The 23,774-nt window shown below is 33.4% G+C and overlaps 3 protein-coding genes across 3 annotated transcripts; 2 read left to right on the forward strand and 1 right to left on the reverse strand.

Annotated features, from left to right (window-relative positions):
* Positions 1 to 5,612: 5,612 nt before the first annotated feature.
* On the forward strand, positions 5,613 to 11,480 carry LOC121241603 (MLO-like protein 6). Its single transcript, XM_041139438.1, has 15 exons — positions 5,613 to 6,166; positions 6,278 to 6,335; positions 6,482 to 6,726; positions 7,238 to 7,354; positions 7,518 to 7,578; positions 7,827 to 7,915; positions 8,414 to 8,488; positions 9,137 to 9,231; positions 9,408 to 9,457; positions 9,768 to 9,808; positions 9,932 to 10,105; positions 10,283 to 10,318; positions 10,515 to 10,582; positions 10,700 to 10,760; positions 10,853 to 11,480. The coding sequence occupies exons 1-15, from the start codon at positions 6,044 to 6,046 to the stop codon at positions 11,312 to 11,314; spliced, it is 1,755 nt and encodes a 584-aa protein (XP_040995372.1). The 5' UTR covers positions 5,613 to 6,043; the 3' UTR covers positions 11,315 to 11,480.
* Positions 11,481 to 18,546: 7,066 nt separating this feature from the next.
* LOC121240787 (polygalacturonase-like) lies at positions 18,547 to 20,081 on the forward strand. The gene is made up of 4 exons (XM_041138320.1): positions 18,547 to 18,678; positions 18,810 to 19,097; positions 19,228 to 19,743; positions 19,848 to 20,081. The coding sequence occupies exons 1-4, from the start codon at positions 18,547 to 18,549 to the stop codon at positions 20,079 to 20,081; spliced, it is 1,170 nt and encodes a 389-aa protein (XP_040994254.1).
* Positions 20,082 to 20,690: 609 nt separating this feature from the next.
* LOC121240788 lies at positions 20,691 to 21,164 on the reverse strand. Its single transcript, XM_041138321.1, has one exon. The coding sequence runs from the start codon at positions 21,162 to 21,164 to the stop codon at positions 20,691 to 20,693; it is 474 nt and encodes a 157-aa protein (XP_040994255.1).
* Between the last annotated feature and the right edge of the window lie 2,610 nt (positions 21,165 to 23,774).

Genomic DNA, 23,774 nt, shown 5'->3' on the forward strand with positions numbered 1-23,774 from the left:
TTTGAATTTAAAATTTAAAATTTTAATTTAATTGAGTTAACAAATTGATTGATCAAGATGAGAGATATGAATTCTATATTAAGATTTCACAAAAATAAATTTACAAATTGATATAATTTTAATATATTATGTATATAAAATTACTCCAATTTATAAATTTATTTTTATGAAATTTATTTATAGATGAAATAGAAGGTTCAAAGTCTTAGTATGTTTATTTTTAACTTCCAAAAATCTTTACTTATTTTTTAGCCTTTAATGATATTGGTACGAAGAACTATATGTATCATGCATGCAGACAATTCAAATGCCACGAGTTCGATCCACCTATCAGAAAGTTTTCTTCGTACGTAGTGCTGTATATTACCTCATGATCAACCCACGTGGAGTCTCACGATCGACGATCATTCATCATGCGTGCATATGCATGTACATAATATTTAGACATGCCACAGTTTTGGATACTTACGTACATGCAGTACATCCATATATTGGTCAAAACATCAATTTTTACTTCATCTTTGTGGTGGTCATAATCTCCTTGGAAAATTTTCTTTCCAACGCATTAGGTGCAGAAAACGTGCCGTACAAGGACAATAAGTCCATGCATGCATTCATCAGTGTGAAACATGAACCTAGACAAATTAATATATATATATATATATATATATATATATTTATATATTTATATATGACATATAGCAGGTGTATAGTCATTTTAAGAAAAATAAATATTGGTGATAAATTATTTATAGTTAAAATGATTATTTGCAATGAAAATGAACTCATTTTAATAAAAAAATTGCCATTTTCATAGTCTTATAATTATGAGTTGTGTGCTTTTCTGCTAAGTTTTTGACAGGTACATTTGGATCTCAAACCATCCCAACTCATTTTATGTAATCATTATAACTTTATCAAATTTTAACATAAAATATAATAAACAATTTAACTTTTTCAAATCTCAAAATAATAATAATATTCTAATAATATTTTATTCAATTTTTAACTTTCATCTTAATTCAACATTCAAATGCAATCTTATATTTGAAAATATTGTCAGTACTTTTTTTTCTTTTTGGTGTTTACACTTTACACAGTACAATGAGAGATTCAAATATGACCTTTTTGTCTATAACTATTTCATCCCAATCATTTGATTTACTCTTGAAACTCTTATAAATGTGTACATCTTGAAATTGATTCAAGCTTGCATTGAAGTTGTCAGAGACGGTAGAGGTTCATTGCTCATGCAGAACAGGGAGGTTTTTTTTTTCTTTCTTCTTTTTTTTTTTAAATCATATTAAGCCTGTAAAGCCAGAGATCAATGAATAAAACCCAGATGTTCATTCAAATTATCCGTTTCAGAGAAAGAAGCAAGGTCAGACCATATTTCTTTAATCAATAATGTTGTTAGATCAAGGGAAGGTTTGAGCCATCTCAAGACTATATTATAAAAGAATTAGTCAGTGGTATAGATGTTATAGTTTTATTGAAATCATTATAAAGTAAAAACTTCTTTTTTTCTGAGCAACGTGGGATCCTACACACATTTACATCCGTCAATCAGTATGGAGTATTATATATAATGCAATGAAAAATGTATAGGGAATACAAGGTTCAAGAAGAAAAATTGGAATTGTTTCCAAAATATGCTTGTTTGACAAGTTTTCCTCCTAAGAAAACAAGAAAGTCTAATAGATAAATTTAAGGCTACGTTTAGATGTTGAATTGAGTTGAGTTGAGATGATAAAATATTATTAGAATATTATTTTTTAATATTATTATTATTTTAGAATTTGAAAAAGTTGAATTGTTTATTATATTTGTGTTGAAATTTGAAAAAAATTGTAATGATTAGTTGAAATGAATTTATATTCCAAACGAAGCTATTGTACCGATTAATACAATTGCAATTTTATTTTTTTCAAATATGTTTTAAATATATTTAAACATTTTTAAGAAAATACACATAATCACGTATAATCACTGTTTTAATCATTAAAAAAAAAAAAAGAGTACAGAATCGATCAAATTGGTAGTACCACTTTCGAGTTTCGATCCCCCTATCATTTTCCAAGCCTAAATCCTATGGGCGCAGCATGCGTGGGGCCGGCATCCAACGGTATGAACTCGTGTAGGACGTTGTTTAATAGTCGGTCCCAACTTATACCAGTCTGTGGTCTTCCAACTAATGCGCCATTGCGCATTGTTCCATCCCCATTTCCGATTCACAAATGCATGTCATGTGAGGCATTATTTGCCATTTGCGTATCAAAATTATCTCAATTTACTTTATTTTATATCATCTAATTATTATTTTTTTAATTTTAAAAAAAAATTCAATAAATAATTCAACTTTTTCAAATCTCAAAACAAATATAATATTTTATTTAATTTAATTTCAACTTTAATCTCAACTCATCTTATCTCAACTTACTATCTAAACTTCTCTTAACTCGATTTCTGATTATGAATGATGTATTAATATTCTTATCTTACCACAAAAGATCATATAATTAAAAATAACTTATATAAACGTAAATTTTAAATAACATGGTATTGTATGATAGAATGTGAGTACAGTATGTTTGTATATCCATAACAGTTCAGTTACATATAGTTACTTTTACGTATTTTTTAAAAATCCATTCTTGTTTCAAATTTGTCAAAAGGGTTTAAGCAGGGTTTTCATCATAGACATGATGGACAAGAGTGTTAAGAATGATAAAGAAGAAACATAAAGTAAAATAAAGTTGGAATCAATTACCGACTGGCCGGCCGCCCACAAACACAACTTCTTGTCTTCACACATATAGAAGCCCTACAATTGAGAATCAGATACTGCATATTAATCGACCATACTCGAAAGATGAGAAAGTTAATTAACGCATTTAAACTCGATCACTTATGAATTAAAAATGTCTAGAAATTAAAGAAACAGAGAGATCATAGCTAGATAAGAGAGAAAACACAAGATATATCTTTCGTACGTAAATGATCATGTGTTGTTTGCAGCTTTCATTCGTCAATTAATGATCGGATCCCTGATTATAGGAGGATTTACAAATAATATAATGCTAGTCATGCAAGGTATGGGCACATTAAATACGTACTTATTTAATTGTAGTACTAGTTTAGTCTCTTAATGTTGATCTAGATATATATATATATATATATATATATATATAATAATTATAAGCATGGTCGGTCCAAATCAGCACATCATGATGATGAAAATTAAAATATATATTATTACAATTGAAGGATATTATTATAGGTTGTCGATTAAACGAGTTCCACGTGAAACCTATATATATATCTGTTCATGATCATATATATATATAAGTACGTATGAGCTGCTTATACTGATCATAATCTATTACATATATATATATATATATAAATAATTTATATATAATAAATGTGTGTGTGTGTGTGTGTGTGTATGCACATATTAAAATAGTACTTACTACATGATAATGTTAACCTAATTGAAATATTTGCTTGGGTTACGAGCTGACTATATATATAATTTTTAATTAATTACCCTCTTTATGAAGACATATTTCTTGATTAATTTGTATATAAGATCGACAGATTAGGGGTATGTGATTTGGTTGGACGTCGTCCTTGATCATGATTAGAAAAAAAAAGCGACGAATTCCATGGGGATCACTAGGCTACAAGCGGTCATGGAAGTAGGTCGAAATCATTCATGTACGTGGTTGAACTATTAATTAATTGCACGGTTAAATGATATATAATTGTTATATAATATGTAATTAATTAATTAAGAGGTTTAATCCAAATATAGTAAGTAATAATTAATAATATACAAGATTAATATTAATTAATGTCCATTTCATTTTTAAACAGGAATATCCATTTATTATTAATGTACTACATTTACTCTTTTTTTTTCCCAAAAGGATATTGTATAACATTTGCATACTTCACGATTATAAATATCATTTCTCTTTGAGGATATTATTTTGTGCAAACCCTTCGTTAAATGGAAAAAAGTACCATTTTGTTAAGGATATTATTATAATTTTAAAAAAATTTATAGATAAAATTAACTAGATTTATAATGTAATCTCTATTTAGAGACTATACGTAGTATATTGCTCGAGTTAAATATCATTGATAATTAATTCTCTCTCTCTATATATATATATTTTTGTGATTCGATGAGATAAGCAAATAAGACCAAGTAGATATCTGGCTATTATATATACACATTTATATATATATATATATATATATACACGTATGTATATAACAATATTGTGATACGATCAACGTCCCAAATTGGTGACTTTTTCATCCTTCAAATTTTTTATTTTATTTTATTTATTTGAGATGGTTATACTATCAACATCAATTAATGTGAATTCACTTTTATAAATTCTTTTATGATCGTAACATATATATATATATATAATATAAATAATAATATTATATACAATTATAAGGTAAAAACCATTCACACTTCTTTTAAAAAAAAATAAAGTATACAATTAAAAAATAAATATTTTTATGTGAATTTAAAATTTATCTATTTTCTAGAAAGGAGTTCCCAAGACTTGCAATATATGCTACGACTGTACAAATTATTTACCTGATCTGTGTGCTGTATGTAGCTTGACCAGCTCGTTAATTAATAGTCTTTATGAATGTAGCAGGTGCGTACGTAGTTGGTTAAGGTCGAGTCGTCGACCATGACATGACCTCAATTCTATATAATAACTAATATAATATATATATATTAATGGAAAAGAAGGTAAATTAATACACAAAATCACATCACACACCCACATAGACGTAGACGAAAAAGTCCTAAAAATTAAGGAACGGGGCTACGAAAATTGATACCATGTTTGAATAGATGAAAACCTCCAGAAACGTCTTATACTAATAATATTGGTACAAATATCACTGAGTCACCCCCACCCACAAGATTTAGAGTACGTTTGGAAATAATAAAATATTATTTATTATTATTATTATTATTATTATTTTGAGATTTAAAAAAGTTGAATTATTTATTATATTTTGTATTAAAATTTAAAAAAATTATAATGATGAGTTGAGATGAATTTACTTTCCAAACAAAGTCTTAGTCAAGGCGCTACTTATATATATGTATATAATATAACTATTTTCTAAAAATTTTATAAAAGTAAACTTATAAAAAGATTTGACTTCACGTAATATTTTAGATTTATTTTATAATAAAAAATAGTTTTACAATATTTCAACCTATCATATCTACTTTTGTGAGATTGTTTTTAGTTAACGCATTTCTTATATATATAGATATTGAATAGGGCCTTTAATTTGGAGTTTCAAATGTGAAACAGCAACTGATACTTTGTGGACTGACTCAATTATTAACCTTTTGTCCAATTGGATTTCTGTTCAGTAGTCAGGAAAAGAAACGATAAGATTTTAAATTATTGTATTTATTGGACTCACCCACCGGAAAATTTAAAAAAAAAAAAAAAATCGCAAATGAGGTTATGACTTGTGGAGTCTCATCGACGGTGGAGATTAAAAAGTATTGATTTATGTTCTTGCAGGTCACCAGAGACTCATGGAAGCCCGTATTTGAATATCTTGATCAAGTCAAGCTAGGACTCTCTCTCTCTCTCTCTCTCTCTCTCTCTCTCTCTCTCATTACGCGTCAAAAATGTCAACAGAATCCACTTGCCGCTTCTATTCTTCAAGTTCATATAATTATTTCCTTATATATATTTGGCCCAATCTCGATACCCTCAACTGTACATATATGTACTGCTCAAAACCAATACTTCAGGAACCTTTCGCGGGTTCTCGATCCATATCACGATTCCTACTTTCTCATCTCTCAAAAACCATTCTTGTTCATCTTATACGTACATATATATATATATATATATATATATATATATATATATAGATCTCCCCATATTTTCTTGTTAAGTTCTTTCAAGCTAGCTAGCTAGGAAGTAATTTTGGTGATTTCCCAGATCAGAGGGAACTAATTTTGGTTGGGATCATGGCGGGGGCAAGTGGAGGAAGATCTTTGGAAGAAACTCCAACTTGGGCTGTTGCAGTGGTCTGTTTTGTTTTGGTTTTAATATCCATAATCATCGAGCACATCATCCATCTTATAGCAAAGGTATTGTAAATCATTCTAAGAAATTCTCGATTGGCGGCTCATGATCAACTATATATATATATATATAGAGTTCTGAACTGAAATATTGGAAATTATTGCACCAATTTGCAGTGGTTGAAGAAGAAACATAAAAGGGCTTTATATGAGGCATTAGAAAAGATCAAATCAGGTACTACGAACGCCACGCAGAGTTGATCTTCACTTTTTAGACGATGATGATCTTAGAACTTTGAAAGCAAGCTGTGTATACGAAGATTCGAATTATATATAAATAGTCTTTCAATTTTTCTGCTTAATTACTTTTTGGTTTTGCAGAGCTTATGTTATTGGGATTTATATCCTTGCTCCTCACAGTCGGCCAAAGCCCTATATCTAACATATGCATATCGAAGTCACTCGGAGCATCGTGGCATCCATGCAGCAAGAAGGAAGGAGCGGAGGAGGACGAGGAAACGGATTCTGAAACCGGTGGACGGAAGCTACTGATGTTGTCGGATTCTGGTGGAAGTTTCCGACGAATTTTGGCGTCGGCGTCGTATACAGATAAATGTGCAGAAAAGGTGGGAAACACTAATAATATTCTGATTCATTTCACACCTTCTAGTCTGAAAGAAAGTAGAAGAGCCAATGCATGACTAATTCCATCCGTTTAGACTCTAATTCCAGCTTCTTCGTTTGTTTTTTTGTGAATATTCATGTTGAAATATGTTTTCTATAAAAGCGGCAACTACTGTCTTAATTCTCACTGAACATGATTCGACATAAACAAATATATATTATAATGATTTCAAAGCTTACGTACGTAGAAGATTCGATTTGAAAAACATAAAACGAAGCAAAATATAATTAGACAAACGTTTGGAATTTGATGAAACCGTGTTGAATAATGGGAACGCTTGCTTTTACATGACAAACTGACAACCTACGGAATCAAATGTTTCCACGCGCTTGCATGCGTAGAAGTTGGGACTTTTGTCTTCATTTGTCTTGGGATCGGAGGAGGAGGAGGAGTACTACTTTCCTTGATATTTAACGTCCATGTTAATTTGCCATGCTTATAATAATTTGCAGGATAAAGTCCCATTTGTATCCAAGGATGGTATCCATCAGCTACACATTTTTATCTTCGTGTTGGCTGTTTTCCATGTCCTCTACTGCGTCCTCACCCTAGCTTTGGGTAGAGCCAAGGTATTATACATATATACCTACGATTCCTCCATTAACTCTCTCTCTCTCTCTCTCTCTCTCTCTCTGTGGCCGCGGCAAAGCCATACACACACACACATATATATATATATATATTATATATATAAATACATGAATAATATTAATAAGGGCTGTTTGGTTCCAGATGAGACGTTGGAAGCACTGGGAAACTGAAACAAGAACAGTTGAATACCAGTTCTCACACGGTTAGCCCAAATTTCAATGAAGAGCGCTTGTAAACATATTTAGATTTGAGTAATGCGAGCGTTGTGCAGTTATTTTGAAAAAGAGTGAAAATTATTATTAAAAAATTATTATTTTTTTATGTGAATTTTATATTTATTTAATTTTTTTAAAATAATTACACAATACTTACGTACTTACGATTGTCACTATCATTTCTCTTTAAATTTTGACTCCCTTTTGATATTAATGTTGTATGTGGGACGTACAGATCCGGAACGATTTAGGTTTGCAAGGGACACTTCTTTTGGGAGAAGGCACTTGAGCTTCTGGACCAAAACGCCTACGTTCATGTGGATGGTAAGGAACTCTTTCCCTCGTGATGATCTTCCATTGAACATTAACTTTATGTATCCAACTAACCAGCACAATGAATTATATAATGTTATACAGCTAAGATCGACATTGTCCACTTTTCATTAAATGGTATTTTAGATGAGAAGGACAAGAGTTTCAATTGACGGAGTAAAGGACACGATCGAAGTTGATCTCTTAAGGAATTGATAAAATTCCACTATTTAATGCATTGGTCCCACTTGCGATCACTTCCTGTGCACATCATGTTGTGATAGTTATCGCCATTATGAATTGCAGCCATCGCTTAAAACGGTCTTTGTACGCAGTTAATTAGAAAGAAAGCGACGTGGGCTTCCAAAAATGGCCCACGAATCGATTCCCCTCTTCGTACGCATTGCATGCATTTGACTTTTAGTTTGTATTGTGCAACTTGTTTGCCTTTTTTAGTTCCTATCTTCAATCGACGAGTCTGTACGTCCTAATTGGCTATTTAAATTGCAGGTGTGTTTCTTCAGGCAGTTTGTTAGGTCGGTTCCTAAAGTTGATTACTTGACCTTGCGACATGGATTTATCATGGTAATTAATAGTCCTACCTGTCCATATCTTGCTTGCAATTAAGCATTATTATATATATTTGGTTATTAATTCATGGCATTGTTAAGGTCAAAACATGATGAACTAATGTTACGTTTAGGTAGTGAAGTATTTTTAAATATTTTGTAAATAATAATAAAAGAATAATGATAAAATATTAAACAATAATAAAAAATAAGTAAAAATTAATAATAAAATAATAAGAAAAATTCTAGACATAAGCCTCACATTCTACACGTCTACTTAAAAACATGTTATTTTATTTTTTTTAATCACGTAATGAAAATAATTCTAAACATGTTTGTAAGTAAAATAGGATAAAAATGTAAAATGATATGTTTTTAAGTGGGTGTGCAGGGTGTGAGATTTACGAGTAGCACTGCTCAAATAATAAATAGTAGTGAGAGATTATGAGAATACTACTCAGTTCTCGAACTATAAAAACAAGGAAAAAAAGTGAATTATTTGACGATTAGCTAGCAATTTGCAGTGCAATTCATTTTTCTTCTTTGTTCCTAGCTAATACTTCGCCTAGCTATGACGTTTCGTGTAATGTTTTAGCTCTTCCCTATGATTGATGATCAGGAAGATAATGACTTTTTAATGGGTTTTTTTTTTAACTTTCTACAGGCACATTTGGCACCTCAAAGTCATCAGAAGTTTGACTTCCAAAAATATATCAAAAGATCTCTGGAAGAGGATTTCAAGGTGGTTGTGGGAATCAGGTACGCTTTCAGACCCTTAATTAATTTATATAATATTCTCTGAGAGATGGAGTCAATTATATCACTAGAGTCATTATCTGTTAAAATATGTACAGGAATATTATTAATCAATTAATTAATTATGGATGACTAATTTAATTATTTGTTTTTTTTTTTGTTTGGTTCTAAAATTTCAGCCCTCCCATCTGGTTCTTCGCGGTGATATTCTTACTATTCAACACTCACGGTAGGTAATTAAAGAACAATAAACATCATAACTCCAATGCATTAATGTCAGACACGTTGAATAATGCTAGAAATTAATTATACTCTAGCCAGATCAATGAAAAATATTATTATTTTTTAAAAGTTGCTATAAAAATAAAGAGATTATATAAAAATAAATAAATTTATAAAAGTAATTTTATAATCTGATGTATTAAGCTATGTCAGTTTATAGATTTATTTTTATATAATTTTAACTAAAATATTTGTCATATTTTTTTTATATACTTTTTTAATATAGTAGTTGATATTTATTTATTTTAATATTGCAGGCTGGAAATCTTATCTATGGCTACCCTTTATCCCATTGATTGTAAGCATAAATATATATAACTCCCTTGGATCACGTCTGCTATAAATGTAACTGGCTAGCTGCATGCAGATCTACGTACGGCTATAATTAAACATGAATAAATAAGGCTGCTCCTGCATGCAGATCATCTTATTGGTGGGGACAAAGCTACAAGTGATCATCACCAAAATGGCATTGAGAATCCAAGAGAGAGGAGAGGTTGTGAAGGGGGTGCCTGTAGTTCAGCCAGGTGACCACCTCTTCTGGTTCAATCGCCCTCGTCTCCTTCTTTACCTTATTAACTTTGTTCTCTTCCAGGTACTTATTCTAACTCATTTTCTATCTTTTTTTTTTTCTTTTATTAAAAAAATAAATCCACTATATTATCGTTTATTACTTATATTAATTACCTCGATCTTTTGTGACCTTTTTTCTTTTTTTTTTTTTTTTTTTTTTTTTTTTTTTTTTTTTTTATATCTTAATTTTCCATTGCAGAATGCTTTCCAGCTTGCATTCTTCGCATGGGCTTGGGTAAGCTACTACATCTATATATATATATATACACACACACACACACACACACACACACACACATATATACACGCTCTCCCTCGATCTATTGAGCACTGCAAACGTAACAGTTTTTAGCGTTTCAGTAGTACTGTACTATTATATATATTTCCTTTATGCTGAGAAGCTCCTGTTTTTATGTTTATAATTTCTTCAGTATGAATTCGGGTTGAAATCTTGTTTCCACGAGCATGTGGAGGATATCGTTATCAGAATCACAATGGGGTATGTCCCTAGCTAGATCTATCAATTAACTTCTCAGATTTCTAGCCTTGAATCAGTTTGATTGATCAAATAATGAAAGATCTACTGAATGTATGCGTGGTTGCGCTTTGAGTACAGGGTCATCGTACAAATTCTGTGCAGCTACGTCACTCTCCCACTCTATGCCCTTGTAACGCAGGTAAAAACTCCACCTTGTTCATAGATCTGACATTGAAAAATTGGGCAAAAATCATTAAGCTTGATTTTACTGTTTTCTTATGGAATGAGAAGATGGGTTCCACCATGAAACCAACAATCTTCAACGAAAGAGTAGCAGCGGCACTACGCAATTGGCACCACACCGCAAGGAAGCATATAAAGCAGCAAAAGGGCTCGGTCACCCCCATGTCGAGCAGACCCACCACCCCATCCCACCACATGTCGCCGGTGCATCTCCTGCGCCATTACCGGAGCGAAATGGACAGCGTCCACACATCTCCAAGAAGATCCAACTTCGACATTGAACAATATTGGGAAACCGATTCTCCCTCCCCGTCATACCGCCACAACCGGATAGCCGGCGAGGGTTCGTCCTCTTATCACCCCGGCCAACAACCCGACCAAATTAACGTCGAGTACGATAAGGATGTCAACGAAAGTAGTATTTCTGTTCCACAGACAGGTCGCATGCAACATGAAATTGACCTCGGCCCTCCGAAAGACTTCTCGTTTGATAAAAGAACAAGTTTGTGAAAGAAATGATGATCAAGATCATGCGTTTATATGTGGGAATTAATTTCCTACGTTTCATTGATTGGAAAATGATGACGACGATATGGAAGGGATGGAACTTCCAACCATATATGTTGCCCCATGATCGATGGGTCTGAATATATAATTAAAGAGATCGACGTTCTTTGATTATTTTGCTTGTACAGCTTGTTACGATTGAAGGTTTTGGTAAAAAAATAGATCTAGATCATACACAATAATCATATTGTAAACAAAGCTGTCAAAGTTTCTACAAATTAAAGACGCTTCCAGAAGCCAAGAGCATTGGCTCAACTTGCAATATTTATTGGTACTCGATCGGAGGATAATGTTTTAAGATTTGTTTTATTCCCTAAATAATTTGAATCTCTGTTATTCTCATCATATATATTCCAGTACTGAAAGTTATTGGTCTAGCTAGATAGGTTAAAAGTCGAAGGGTTAAGTACTGAATACTTATTTGGGACTCACATCTTACTGAAGAAATTGTATTGGATTGCATAGCAGTAACCATAATTATATTGGATTGCATCCTATATACTGAAGTAATCAAAACATATATATTAATATTGGATTGCATGCTATTTAATGTTGGAAGAAAACCACATCCACAAAGAACGATAATGAAAAAGACAGTGAAATTAGAGGAGTCAATATTGATTTAGCCCGAGCTAGGGGCCACCTAAGGCCCATCTTTCGTAAAGGATAATTGTTCAAAAGAGTTGTGAATCGTGCATGGACTCTACTCATCCTATTTATTAGGGCGGATAAACCCTTGTGTTGTGGATATAGATAGAATGGTGCTCAGATAAGTTCGTGATATCAAGGATAGGCCTTATTATGGCTAAGTCTTATGCGAAGTTGATCGATTAATAGTATTCATCCAATATTCTCCACACCATATAGAGACAACATATAACCCTCTAATCATTTGATTGAACATTCTTAAATTACTATCCCTCATTTATTGTTGACTTATGCATCGGGGGTGTCTTAGGCACACTATGCCGCTAACATTACGATTTATTGGTGAACGGTCATAGCCGGTGGTGGGACACGTCCTTTACAGTGGTGCCGTCTGTGGTTTCAGTCTCTAATCACACTTCAACGTGGTTCCCTCATGCCGACTATGACGCGCTCTCAAGCAACTTGTGACCCAGATGCGACGCCTGCAGACATGGAAACACGGTTAGTAGTGATAGAAGAAAAGTTGAAGATGTCGTTGGACGCACTAGAAAACTTGAAGAAAGAGAATGAGGAATTGAAGTACCGCAATGCCAAACTCAGTGACGCTATCATGCCCAGTCATAGCGAACAGGGAGAAGGAGAAGCACATACTAATGGAGGAATAAACAAGGAGGAGGTGGAAAAGAATAAGCTACATGACGAGTTGTGTAGCCTCGCTGGCAAGTACGAGGAGATGGCGAAGCAGATGGGGGATCTTCCTCAGTGGAACAGCTGCTAAGCTGCATGGATTTGCCTTACAACATGTAAGTAATGGTCGTGCCACAGATAGAGATGTATGACGGGTCTAAAGATCCAGTAGATGATCACCTGGAGAACTTCAAGACACATATCACACTCCATTGTTTCCCAAGAGAAATTACTTGCCGAGATTTTCCTCTGACCCTAAGTGGAATGGTGAGAGGATGGTTTGGAACACTCTGACCGAGATCGATCGATAGCTTTGAAGAGCTGGCCAAACAGTTCCTAACACAATTTATGTCTAGCAGGAGGTGGAGGCGCCTAGCTGAAAAAAAATTTGCTATAGATTTATGAAAATGCATCTGGACAGCAACTAAATCTGGAAAAAACATAATTATTAATTAGTAGAAATATTTGTTTGGATGAGTTTCAGGCTATCAAGGATATATGGAATGTACACTCCATTCAAACACATTATCGTTATTTGGGCTTGCCATTTTTTATTGCAGTATGAATTTATAACTTTTCAGGATTTGAAGTCTCGTGTTTGGGATAAATTCCAAGGTTGGAAATAAAAACTATTATCACAAGCTGGTGGAGAAATTTTAATTAAAGTTGTGGCCCAAGCTAGCTCTTCCTACATTCACTATGAGTTGCTTCCAATTGCCTAAGTCTTTTTGTAAGGATTTAGAGAGCATGTTTTCAAGATTTTGGTGGGGACGGCATGGATCTGAACCTAAAATACATTAGGTTAGTTAGGCTAAGATTGTGCTTTTAAAATGCATGGAGGGCTGGGGTTCCATAATATGGAAATGTTTAGTCTTTCATTACTTGCTAAACAAGGGTGGAGATTGTTGACGAATCCTGATTCCTTGTTGTATAAGACTTTTAAAGCCAAGTATTTCCCCCATACTTCTTTTTTACGGTCAACTATTGGGTGTAATCCTTCCTATGTGTGGAGGAGTATATGTGAAGCGAAGGATATTCTTATCAAGGGATACCCTTGGCGAGTTGGGAATGATGATAGAATTAATGTTTGAAAAGATCGATGGGTATGAACAAGGTTAGAATCTCTTGGGTCTCAACCTTCTCGGTTATTACCTTTGGAAGCGACTGTTAATATGTTGTTTAATCTTTCATCTCGATCTTGGAAGGAAGAATTGGTTAAAAACATCTATCATATCCTGTAACATACTAGTCTTGGATTTAGGGTATATAAGTAAATTTTCTAGTAAAATTTTTCTATTATTATTATGATTATAGTTTTATCAGATTTTATTTATTTTAATAATTACTATTATAATTTTATTTGAAATTGCTAGAGTTTTGTTTTAATAATGATTACTAAATTGTATCAGATTACGTTTACGAGAGTTTGGTTTGAAATTTAAAGTTTATTTCTCTCTATCTCCACTAAACCTCATCTCTTGTTTCAGCCTCTAAGTTAAACACTTTAAATCTCAAACCCGTACGTTTCTCAATGTTTGTTGATAACATTCTAGTGGAAAACCGACTCTGTTGACTAGTAACGATCTCCACTCCGCACGTCTCCACTCTCATTCACATGCACGTCTCTACTCATCTAGATTTCTTTTTATTTTTTCTCTATCGTCTACCATTATAAATTGTTCTTACCCGTATATGAGATGAGAAACTCGTGAGCCCCCACGAAAATCCTTTGTTTCTGAAATACCCAGAGGATGAACACATTTCGCTGAAGCCTTAGGTTCTACCCAACCGCCGCTGACCACCATAGGATGTCGGAGCACCACCCGTGGAGCCAGAAACAGCCGACCAGCTCAGCCCCAACGCACCCACTCCCTTCCGGTAAGACCTCGATCGCCGCCAGCCTCCTCTTGTTTTCAGTAGTTTTCGGTTAAGCATAGTTCTCTCTCTAAACTCTCTCTCTCTCTCTCTCTCTCTCCTCACTCGGTGTCGCACCACCATAGGGACCCCCCAGTCGCGTCGCCGGTCACTTCTAGCCACCCAGAGCCGCCGTCTCACTCAGCCCTCTCTTAGTGAGCCCATCGCAAAACCTCTCCCTCTCTCTCAAACTCTCTGTGTTTTTCTTCTTCTTTTTGTTGTTTTGCCGTGTATTGCCTGAAGGGTTGCTACCCTTTATTGCTTAATGGACCCGTGGGCCTTAAAGCCCATCCGACTGAAAGCCTGGTTCCTAGTGGACTTCTTCACGCGGGCCTCAGGCTTTCTTCTTTTTATAAAAGGGGCTAATTTTTGTAAAATAGTATATGTTTTTAAATGGACTTGGACTCTTGGGGGATTGATTATTGCAATTGGATTGTGTTTAAGGAAATGTTTAGGAAATTTAAAATGTGTTTTGAAGTATATTATGGAGCCTATTATTTTAATTAATATTCCTTTATCTATTTAGTCGGATGTTAATAAAATTATCATGTTGTACTTTAAAAAGAAATTAAGGAATAAGTTATGAGTATTGAATAATATTATGATTGAGTCTATTTTTATTAATTAAATGTTCCCACCAATTATTTTGGGTTCATATATATATATATATATATATATATATATATATATATATATATACAGTTAAATTATATTTGAAAGATTAGATGTCTTATTACAACAGTAAAGGTTTTCTTTTAAATTATTTTGAATGCTTTATTAAATGAGATTCTACTGTCTACTTTAATAGATGTTGGTATATTTATGCTATTAAAGTTCTAAATTTTTTTATAAAGAAACATGTTAAGAATATTTAAATGATATTATTATTTCTTGTTTAATTATGTTAATTATAAGAAATGAAACCTATTTTAAGAATTTAAGTTTTTATGACTTATTTTTAATAGAATTGATTATATCTCAAGTGTTATACTAAGTTATATTTTGAAAGTAAGAATATGCTATTAGTATTGTAAATAATTTAAGATATCAATATTCATTGATTTTTGTGATAAACAGAATAATTATTTGATTATGTTCTACAATGTGAATTTAATTAAGTAAGGTATTAGTACTTATTTGTTCCCAAACAAATTTAGTGATAGTTATTATTGCATATATGTGTCAAGTTACGAAGTGTTATTCAAGAACAAACGCAGCGAGGTAAGTAATTTTGATCACAAATTAGGATCATCACAGTTCAGCTTATAAATAAATATTATTCAAGCCAGTTCATTGACATCCATTTATTTATGAACCACTTAAGTCATATGCAAACATGTCATCCAGCATAGCATACGATCATGTCATTCCGCATCATGTTTAGATTCAAAAATTATAATTATGTATGTATTATGTCATGCATCTCATGTGTATAAGACACGTAAGCTATCTTAAGTTCAAAGTGCAAGATAAGATAGGATCAGTTAATCAGATGGCCATTCAGATGCATGGTATCAATGCAGTTCAGTTTCAGGGTGGATGTGTAAGTCACGAACTCAGTCGTGGTCCACTATAGTATGCTAGAATACTATCAGCAGCTCCCCTTGCGGCCGCTGGATGTGGGGCCGGTGCACAACCTCGCACACAGGGTTAAGTGTGTTGGCCAGTCAGATAAATTAGTTAAATCAGATAAATCAGTCAGATCAGTCAGTTAATTCAGTTAAATCAGTCATGCATAGCATAAGTATCAGTATGAATAGTCATGGATTTAAACTCTCAGGATGAAAGTTTTTATGAAAACCTTATGTTTATTATGTTTACGTTGTGATGGATTTCTTGCTGAGTCTTCGACTCATTTTTGTTTGTTTTCATATTTTTTAACCACTCAGGTGAGGATGATGAATACGAGCAGGCAGGCCAGGAATAGAAGGATTTTAGTTCAGACTTTCTAAAATAAAATATGCTTTTATGACATGAATTTTGTTCAGTTTATTTCATTTAATGTTTTTGGAAGACAATTTATTAGACTTTTTCTACAAAATAAATTTCTAATTTCATTTATGAAATTTGAGATCTCTTGCCGGATTTATTTTTATGAAAAGTACGTGACACTCCTAGCCTACGGGAAGGGGGTGTTACATATCCGTCGAGTAGATCCGATTCGTTTTCCCCCCTTTTGTGGTTGAAAAGATTATTCAAATTCCTTTGCATTCTTGGACTGTTGATAAGCTTGTTTGGGGTGGTAATAACAGTGGTAAGTATATTGTAAAATCAGGGTATTATTTTGCTTTGGTGATGTTTAAAAATTCTGACCAATCTGAAAGTTCACAGTTAGGAAGGAAGTCTGAGTATTAGATGAAGTTATGGAATTTGTTTTTATCTAACCAAGTCAAGAATCTTTCTTGGAGAGCTAGTAACAATAGCCTTCCAACAAATATGAATTTATTGAAATGGGGTGTTGTATCTGATGCTTTGTGTGCCCATTGTCATTTCTAGCGAGAAGATCAAATTCATGCTCTGTGTTTGTGCTTCACTATTTGTCAGATCTGGGCTTCACTGCTTTTTTTTTTTTTTTTTTTTTTCTTTTATTTTGGTAGGAAGGAAATATGGGTCATTAATGTGGATGACATAGAAGCTTTAGCTGCTTTGCAAGGTTTGTAGATGATTTTACAATTAGGATTTTCTGGTTTAATATTGGAAGGTGATTCTTTGATTGTTATTGAAACTATAAGGTCTCATGAACCTAATTTTACTACTCGGGCCTTTGATAATGGAAATTCAGTACTGTCTCCTAATATGTTTTTAGGATTATCATGAGGTTGTTCATGTGGGAAGACAGGGCAATGGTGGCACTCCTATCCTGACTTTATTAAGAGATCGGAATTGTATGTTAATGTAAGTTTTCTTATGTTCTTGAACTTTGAATGAAATCAGAAGTTTGTACAAAAACAAATTAGGGATTAATGGACAAAAAGCTAATTAATCGTACTCTTATTTATATATATATATTATGGGTAAATAATATAAAATCAACAAATTAAAAATGATTGATCATGATCCAGATCACGGCCTCTATTTTTAGATTTTAAAATTGTTTTTAAGTTTAAACGAATCAAACGAAAATATTTTTTAGGAGAATTAATATATAAGGTCATGATATATCACGTGATTCAACTATATAAATTATTTGCCTAAAATTAAAATTATACATTTATAGATTTACGGAAATAATTAATTAATGTAATACAAGAAATGCATGCCGTGCTTAATTAATTTCCATAATGTATTTCATCGGTTCTTACCAACACATGTCATGTGCTAGCTAGCTAGCATAACTCTCCATTAATCAAAAGCCACATTAATTTAGGCTCTGTTATAATATATATACATATATAACCCCGAAAACTATTGGCTATATATAGAACCAACTGTACTAACAATTGCTCTTAATTTGTTGTTAATTTCTTTTGGGGCAAGAACGATCCCAACCTCCAAAGCAAGTAATGACCCCTCATCGCACACTCAAGAACAACGGTCCACTCCATTTTTAACTCATGTGATGTTCAATTGAGTGGGATTTACTATTAAAAAATTAGTTTTTTTCATGTGGGTCTTATATTATTCATTTTTTTTAAAAGGAGTGTGTGGTGCTTGCGCACTCTATCACTACAAATATCATTCTTATATATTAATGATTGATCAACAGACTTGAATTAGGTGAAACCGTGTTCACGCTTTGGAGTATCATATATTGCATAATCACCATAATTAGCAAGTAATTGTTTTGAGTTTTAATGGTGCTTAGCTTCTCTACTCCACTATATATATCCCCAACCAACCCATACTTAAAATCATGTCATACAAATTACTCAATATTGATCATCTCGCATACAAATTACAACCTCAGACGATTCAAGAATTTCAATATGGGTTTGAAATTGAATATTGAAACCCTATCAGTACTTCTGTTTTTCCTAACATCGACTGCCAATGCCAAACCAGCCGTCTTTAATATTGTGAAGAAGTATGGAGGAAAGGTTAATGAGGATATCACCCTGGTACGCACTAATGCATTCCCAACCAACTTATACAATACTTTGAGATTTAAAAAGAAAAAAGTATATGTTTTCTGCTAATTGCTTCCTGTGCTAATTAAACTCAGTTTCATGATTAATCATTTTGCATGTAGCCTTTGACAAATGCTTGGAAGGATGCATGTGCAACGCCGGGTCAGAGTACAGTTGTGGTACCAGCTGGGACGTATAGGTTGGGCCCGGTGCAATTAAATGGTCCATGCAAGGGTCCCATTGAGCTTAAAGTTCGAGGCACCTTAGAGGCTCCAGGAGACCTTAGTTTTTTCAAATGGGGTAGTTGGGTCAGTTTTGAACGTGTAGACCAGTTAACTTTGTCAGGCAATGGAACTTTTGATGGCCAAGGAAAATCTGTTTGGGGTAAATACAATGGTGCCCTCCCAATTGTAAGTTCATGACTTCTACCTTTAATTAATTTTTGTCAAAATTTTCCATTCCATCCTTATCAGTCCTACCCTTAAAGCAATGTTTACACTTTAACCTTGTGGAGCTTAATAATGTTTTAAAAATGAACAGAACATACGGTTCGACTTTATCACCAATTCAATGATTCGGGGCATAACATCATTGGATAGCAAACAGTTCCACTTGCATGTTTTTGCATGCAAAAATGTTACCCTATTCCATTTAAATATCAGAGCACCTGGAGATAGCCCTAATACTGATGGAATCCACATGGGGCGATCAACTGGAATTAATATAATTGATTCGAAGATCGGAACCGGTGATGATTGTATTTCTCTTGGTGATGGAAATCGGGATATACTTATCCAAAAAGTTGCCTGTGGACCTGGCCATGGAATTAGCATAGGAAGTCTTGGTAAGTACGAGAATGAAGAACCTGTGATCGGGGTCAAAGTTCTTGATTGCAACCTAAGAAATACGATGAATGGTGTAAGAATCAAAACATGGCCTGCTTCGTTGCCTGGCATTGTCTCTAATATGCATTTTGAGAACATCTACATGAAAAATGTTAGCAATCCTGTCATCATAGATCAGGTGTACTGCCCATGGAATCAATGCAAAGCACAGGTGATTACATCACAAAGTACTAGTTTCATACTATTATCTTCATATTCAAAATTTAAGAAATATTACCCATATCATAAGTATTTTGTTGTGTTTCTTGGTTGTAGATTCCCTCAAAGATTAAGATCAGCGAGGTTAGCTTCAAAAACATACGAGGCACCTCTCAAACTAAGGAGGCCGTCAAACTTTTATGCAGCAATGAAGTACCATGTGAGAATGTGGAGATTAGTGACATAGACCTCGCATACCAGGGAAGCGACGGCCCTGCAACATCCCAATGTACTAATGCCAATCCCACCATTTCGGGCAAACAAAATCCTCCTGCATGTACTTTGAAATAATTTGTATTTCTAATAATATTTGTATTTCTAATATAAGTGAATTGCTTGTGTTTGTATGGACATCGTAAGTACATTTGGAATTTTTTTTTTGATTCATAAACAGAACGGCTGTGATATCGTGTTAAATTTCATATACATGAATATACATTTGTTGCAGAGTTTTGCTACATAGATACCAGATTATAATTACAATCCTATTAGCAATACCGTACATTATACAATCTTATCTGAGAATTAGTTGAAGAAAGTGTTTGGATTATAATGTGACTAGTGAAATTGCGAATTATGATCCCAAAACCACCAGCACAAACTGGGGAAATCACCAAAGGGTAGTAGAGGAAAATGAAAAATGTCTGCATGATCTTCTCAATTAATGACATAAAATAGGGTCCTTTTTTTTTTTTTTTTTTTTTTAAAGAGACAGAGATCACATGTCTACGAGTGACTCATTTCCAAATTTATTAATAAAAAAACCTTTACTTGCTACGGAGGAATACATTCGTTACATAACAAGCATAAAAAGACTAATCAACAATAAAAAAAAATAAAAAAAAAAAAGGAAAAAAAAACCTCCTCACAAAAAACTCACTTAAAAAAGAAAAGGACCTCTTAATGACCTCTCAGATAAGGTAAAGACAATTTATCTGTGCGAATCAAATCTTTAAGAAGTCTAGGCACATGCAGAAGAGATCTCCAAACACAAGTCGAACCTCGAGCTCCCATTTTAGCTAAATAATCAGCCGGTGCATTTCCTTCTGGATAGACATGAGCAATAACAAAATCCGCACCTTCAAACAATCTCTTAGCCTCCTCCCAAAAATCCTCTAAATACCACACTCCACAATACTTCTTCTGGATCCAAGATACACAAACCAAAGAATCAGACTCAATGTCCACCTGATGGAGACCCAAAGCACGACAATATTTTAAACCTATTAACAGCACCTTCAACCCCGCAAGGTTATTAGAACCCGCCCCAAGATAGCACGAAAAAGACAACACCATATCATCACGAAAATCCTCGATTACTCCTCCTGCGCCTAACCTCCCTGGGTTGTCGAGACTACACCCATCAATATTCATTTAAATCTTCCATGCCTAGGCTTAACCCAACAAACCATTTTAACCTACACGGATTGAATCGAAATAGCTTGAATATTCAACTCTCTCAACCGCTCCTCATTAGCAAAAGCAGACTTCGTAAATTTAGGCAACTTTGTTTGCACTTTCCGTAGCCACGCACACATAGATCTCCAAAGCTCCTCCATTGAGATACATTTGCCTTCCATCCTTGCTTTACACCTGCATTGCCACAACTTCCAAATAATAATAGAAGCAAGAAGACCCATAATTGAACCCACCTGGGATTTGGTAGACGCACGACGAAACCAGAGAAGCACCAGTTAAAACCAGCTTTTATTTGGGTCATAAGGAATGCCCAAGATAACAGAAAACTGCTTTCATATCCCGGAAGCCAAATCACCTGCAACCAAGACGTGATTTAAATCCTCATAACTTTCTAGCTCACAACAATTACACTTGGAAGTAATCGGAATACCAACTCTCCGCAATCTATCATCAACACTTAAACTGTTGTGAAAAGCCTTCCACATTAATACTGAAATTTTTTTGGTAAAGCTTTGTGCCACACCCATTTAGCCCAAGGCACAGCTGGTGCAGTAAGCCGAATACATTGCCATGCACTTTTAGTGGAGAAGCCACCATCTTTATTATGTAGCCAAATAAGCAAATCATGACCAGATTTTTGAGCACCCAAAAAACTACAAATCTCTTCCACTTTTTGTCTTCCCACATAAAATAGGGTCCCTGCATGCCCATTCTAATTTTGATGTACTTAATTATTTTTAAAATATAGCTAGCTTGTTTGTCATAAAAAATAAGTTTTTCTTATTTTACTTACCATTTGGCAATATGAAAAATGACATTCCCTGGAAAGAAAGCTTTTTTAATTGCAAATTCTTATTTACCATAAAAGCCATTAATTAATTTTTAAATTAATTATATAAATTTTCTAGGACGACATATATGATACATTTTAATTTACCACAACAAGTTCGTATGGGTAGATTTTTCATCTTTTAAAAATGATAATTAATATACTTCAATATTATTTATTTTTAAAATATTTGATTGTCTTTCAATAAATTTGTATTACTAAATTTATTTGATTGTCTAAATCATAGTATGGAACAATCTTATTAGCATTCGAACGGTTTATAAATTCGTTCGAATGTGAACAGTAAACTCGTTCGAATGTAAAAATACTGTTCATACGAGATAGCAAGCGTCTCCTCCAAATTTGTTTATAACTTCATACCAAAAACATTGTTCAAATAATTGTTTCTACATTTGAATAGAAAATTTCGTACCATTGATCGATCTAAAACTTTGTTCGAACTAAAATAGTACGTTGGAACGATTTCTAACCCTTCCCCGCCACAATTGTGTAAAATCTCTCGCCATGAATATTGTTCTAATAGTTATGTCAACATTCGAATGTGAAATACCATATTGTTTGAACAACTTTGGGATCGTTTGAAAGGTTTTCTTTTTTGAGATGCTATATTTCGTCCCAAAAACTCTAGTTCAAATAGATATTTATATGTTCGAATGTGTAAAAAATCACTTCCATGTTTTGGGACAAATTTTAATTTTCATCTCAAATAACTAATTTTAAATTTCGTACCTAAAATATTTCGTTACTAAAAATCAAATTTCTTGTAGTGCAAGTTTCTACAATTTTTACGAACTTTTTAATAAAATAAGTGTATTTGGTTTTCTTAAAATCATGATAGCTAGAAAGAAACGAATTTAGAAAAAGCCAAAATACACTTTTTTTTTTAATAAAAAAAAAATACCATTATATGATATGACAGATTTTGAAAATATTACTTTTAACCCTTTAAGGGAGGACTAAGCCACACATGGTATAGGGCCTATCATCTAAAAGGACTAGTCCAAAATATAATTTGAATCCCATTGAATCCATTATAAAGAGTAAGAACTTCTAAAATAATATAAACAAATTATCAACATTTTTTAGTCTCCTCTCTGGTAAGACCCTATCAACGTCGAAGGTGGTGTTGGAAGTAGGTTTTATTAGTAGACCTTAGTTTTGAAGTCATGGCGGCGGGTCAGTGAATGTGATGGATGGTATTGAGGATAAGTGGAGGCAAATTCGATTGACTGAGGAAGATGATGTTATCTTAGAGGTTCCCTCTAGTAACATGGAGGAGGTTCAAAGGAAGGGAGAAAGGAGTCTGATTGGGAAGGTATGCATAGAGCGTGTGACGGGTAAGGAAGCTGTAGCAAACATGATGGCAAGGATATGGAGAATCAGCAAACGTGCAGTGTTCCAGGAAGTTGAGAAAAATGTTTTTGTGATTACTTTTGCGACACATGTTGATAAACAGAGAAGCCTTGAAGGCAAGCCCTGGCTGTTTGATAATGCTTTGTTCTTATTATTGCATTACAATGGGGTTTTGCAACTAGGGAAGATTCCCTTTGATCACGAAACATTTTGGATGCAAACTCACAATCGGCCATTGGGTTACATGACAAAGGAATGTGGACAACAGATAGGAAGTTTTGTGGGTCATGCCCTAGGGGTGAATGTGGAGGATGACGGGATAGGCTGGGGAAAGTTTATGTGAGTCAAGGTGGAGATACCTT

Source organism: Juglans microcarpa x Juglans regia, chromosome 7S (genome assembly GCF_004785595.1).
Source record: "Juglans microcarpa x Juglans regia isolate MS1-56 chromosome 7S, Jm3101_v1.0, whole genome shotgun sequence".
Lineage (NCBI taxonomy): Eukaryota > Viridiplantae > Streptophyta > Magnoliopsida > Fagales > Juglandaceae > Juglans > Juglans microcarpa x Juglans regia.

What these genes read in the sequence shown, in the direction of transcription:
- LOC121241603 (XM_041139438.1), top strand. Translation starts at nt 6,044, where the DNA reads ATGGCGGGGGCAAGTGGAGGAAGATCTTTGGAAGAAACTCCAACTTGG. An exon ending in CGCCTACGTTCATGTGGATG is followed by an intron (nt 7,916 to 8,413) that starts GTAAGGAACTCT and finishes TTTAAATTGCAG; the next exon opens with GTGTGTTTCTTCAGGCAGTT. An exon ending in TACCCTTTATCCCATTGATT is followed by an intron (nt 9,809 to 9,931) that starts GTAAGCATAAAT and finishes TCCTGCATGCAG; the next exon opens with ATCATCTTATTGGTGGGGAC.
- LOC121240787 (XM_041138320.1), top strand. Translation starts at nt 18,547, where the DNA reads ATGGGTTTGAAATTGAATATTGAAACCCTATCAGTACTTCTGTTTTTC. An exon ending in TTAATGAGGATATCACCCTG is followed by an intron (nt 18,679 to 18,809) that starts GTACGCACTAAT and finishes TTTTGCATGTAG; the next exon opens with CCTTTGACAAATGCTTGGAA. An exon ending in ACAATGGTGCCCTCCCAATT is followed by an intron (nt 19,098 to 19,227) that starts GTAAGTTCATGA and finishes AAAAATGAACAG; the next exon opens with AACATACGGTTCGACTTTAT.
- LOC121240788 (XM_041138321.1), bottom strand. Translation starts at nt 21,164, where the DNA reads ATGAATATTGATGGGTGTAGTCTCGACAACCCAGGGAGGTTAGGCGCA.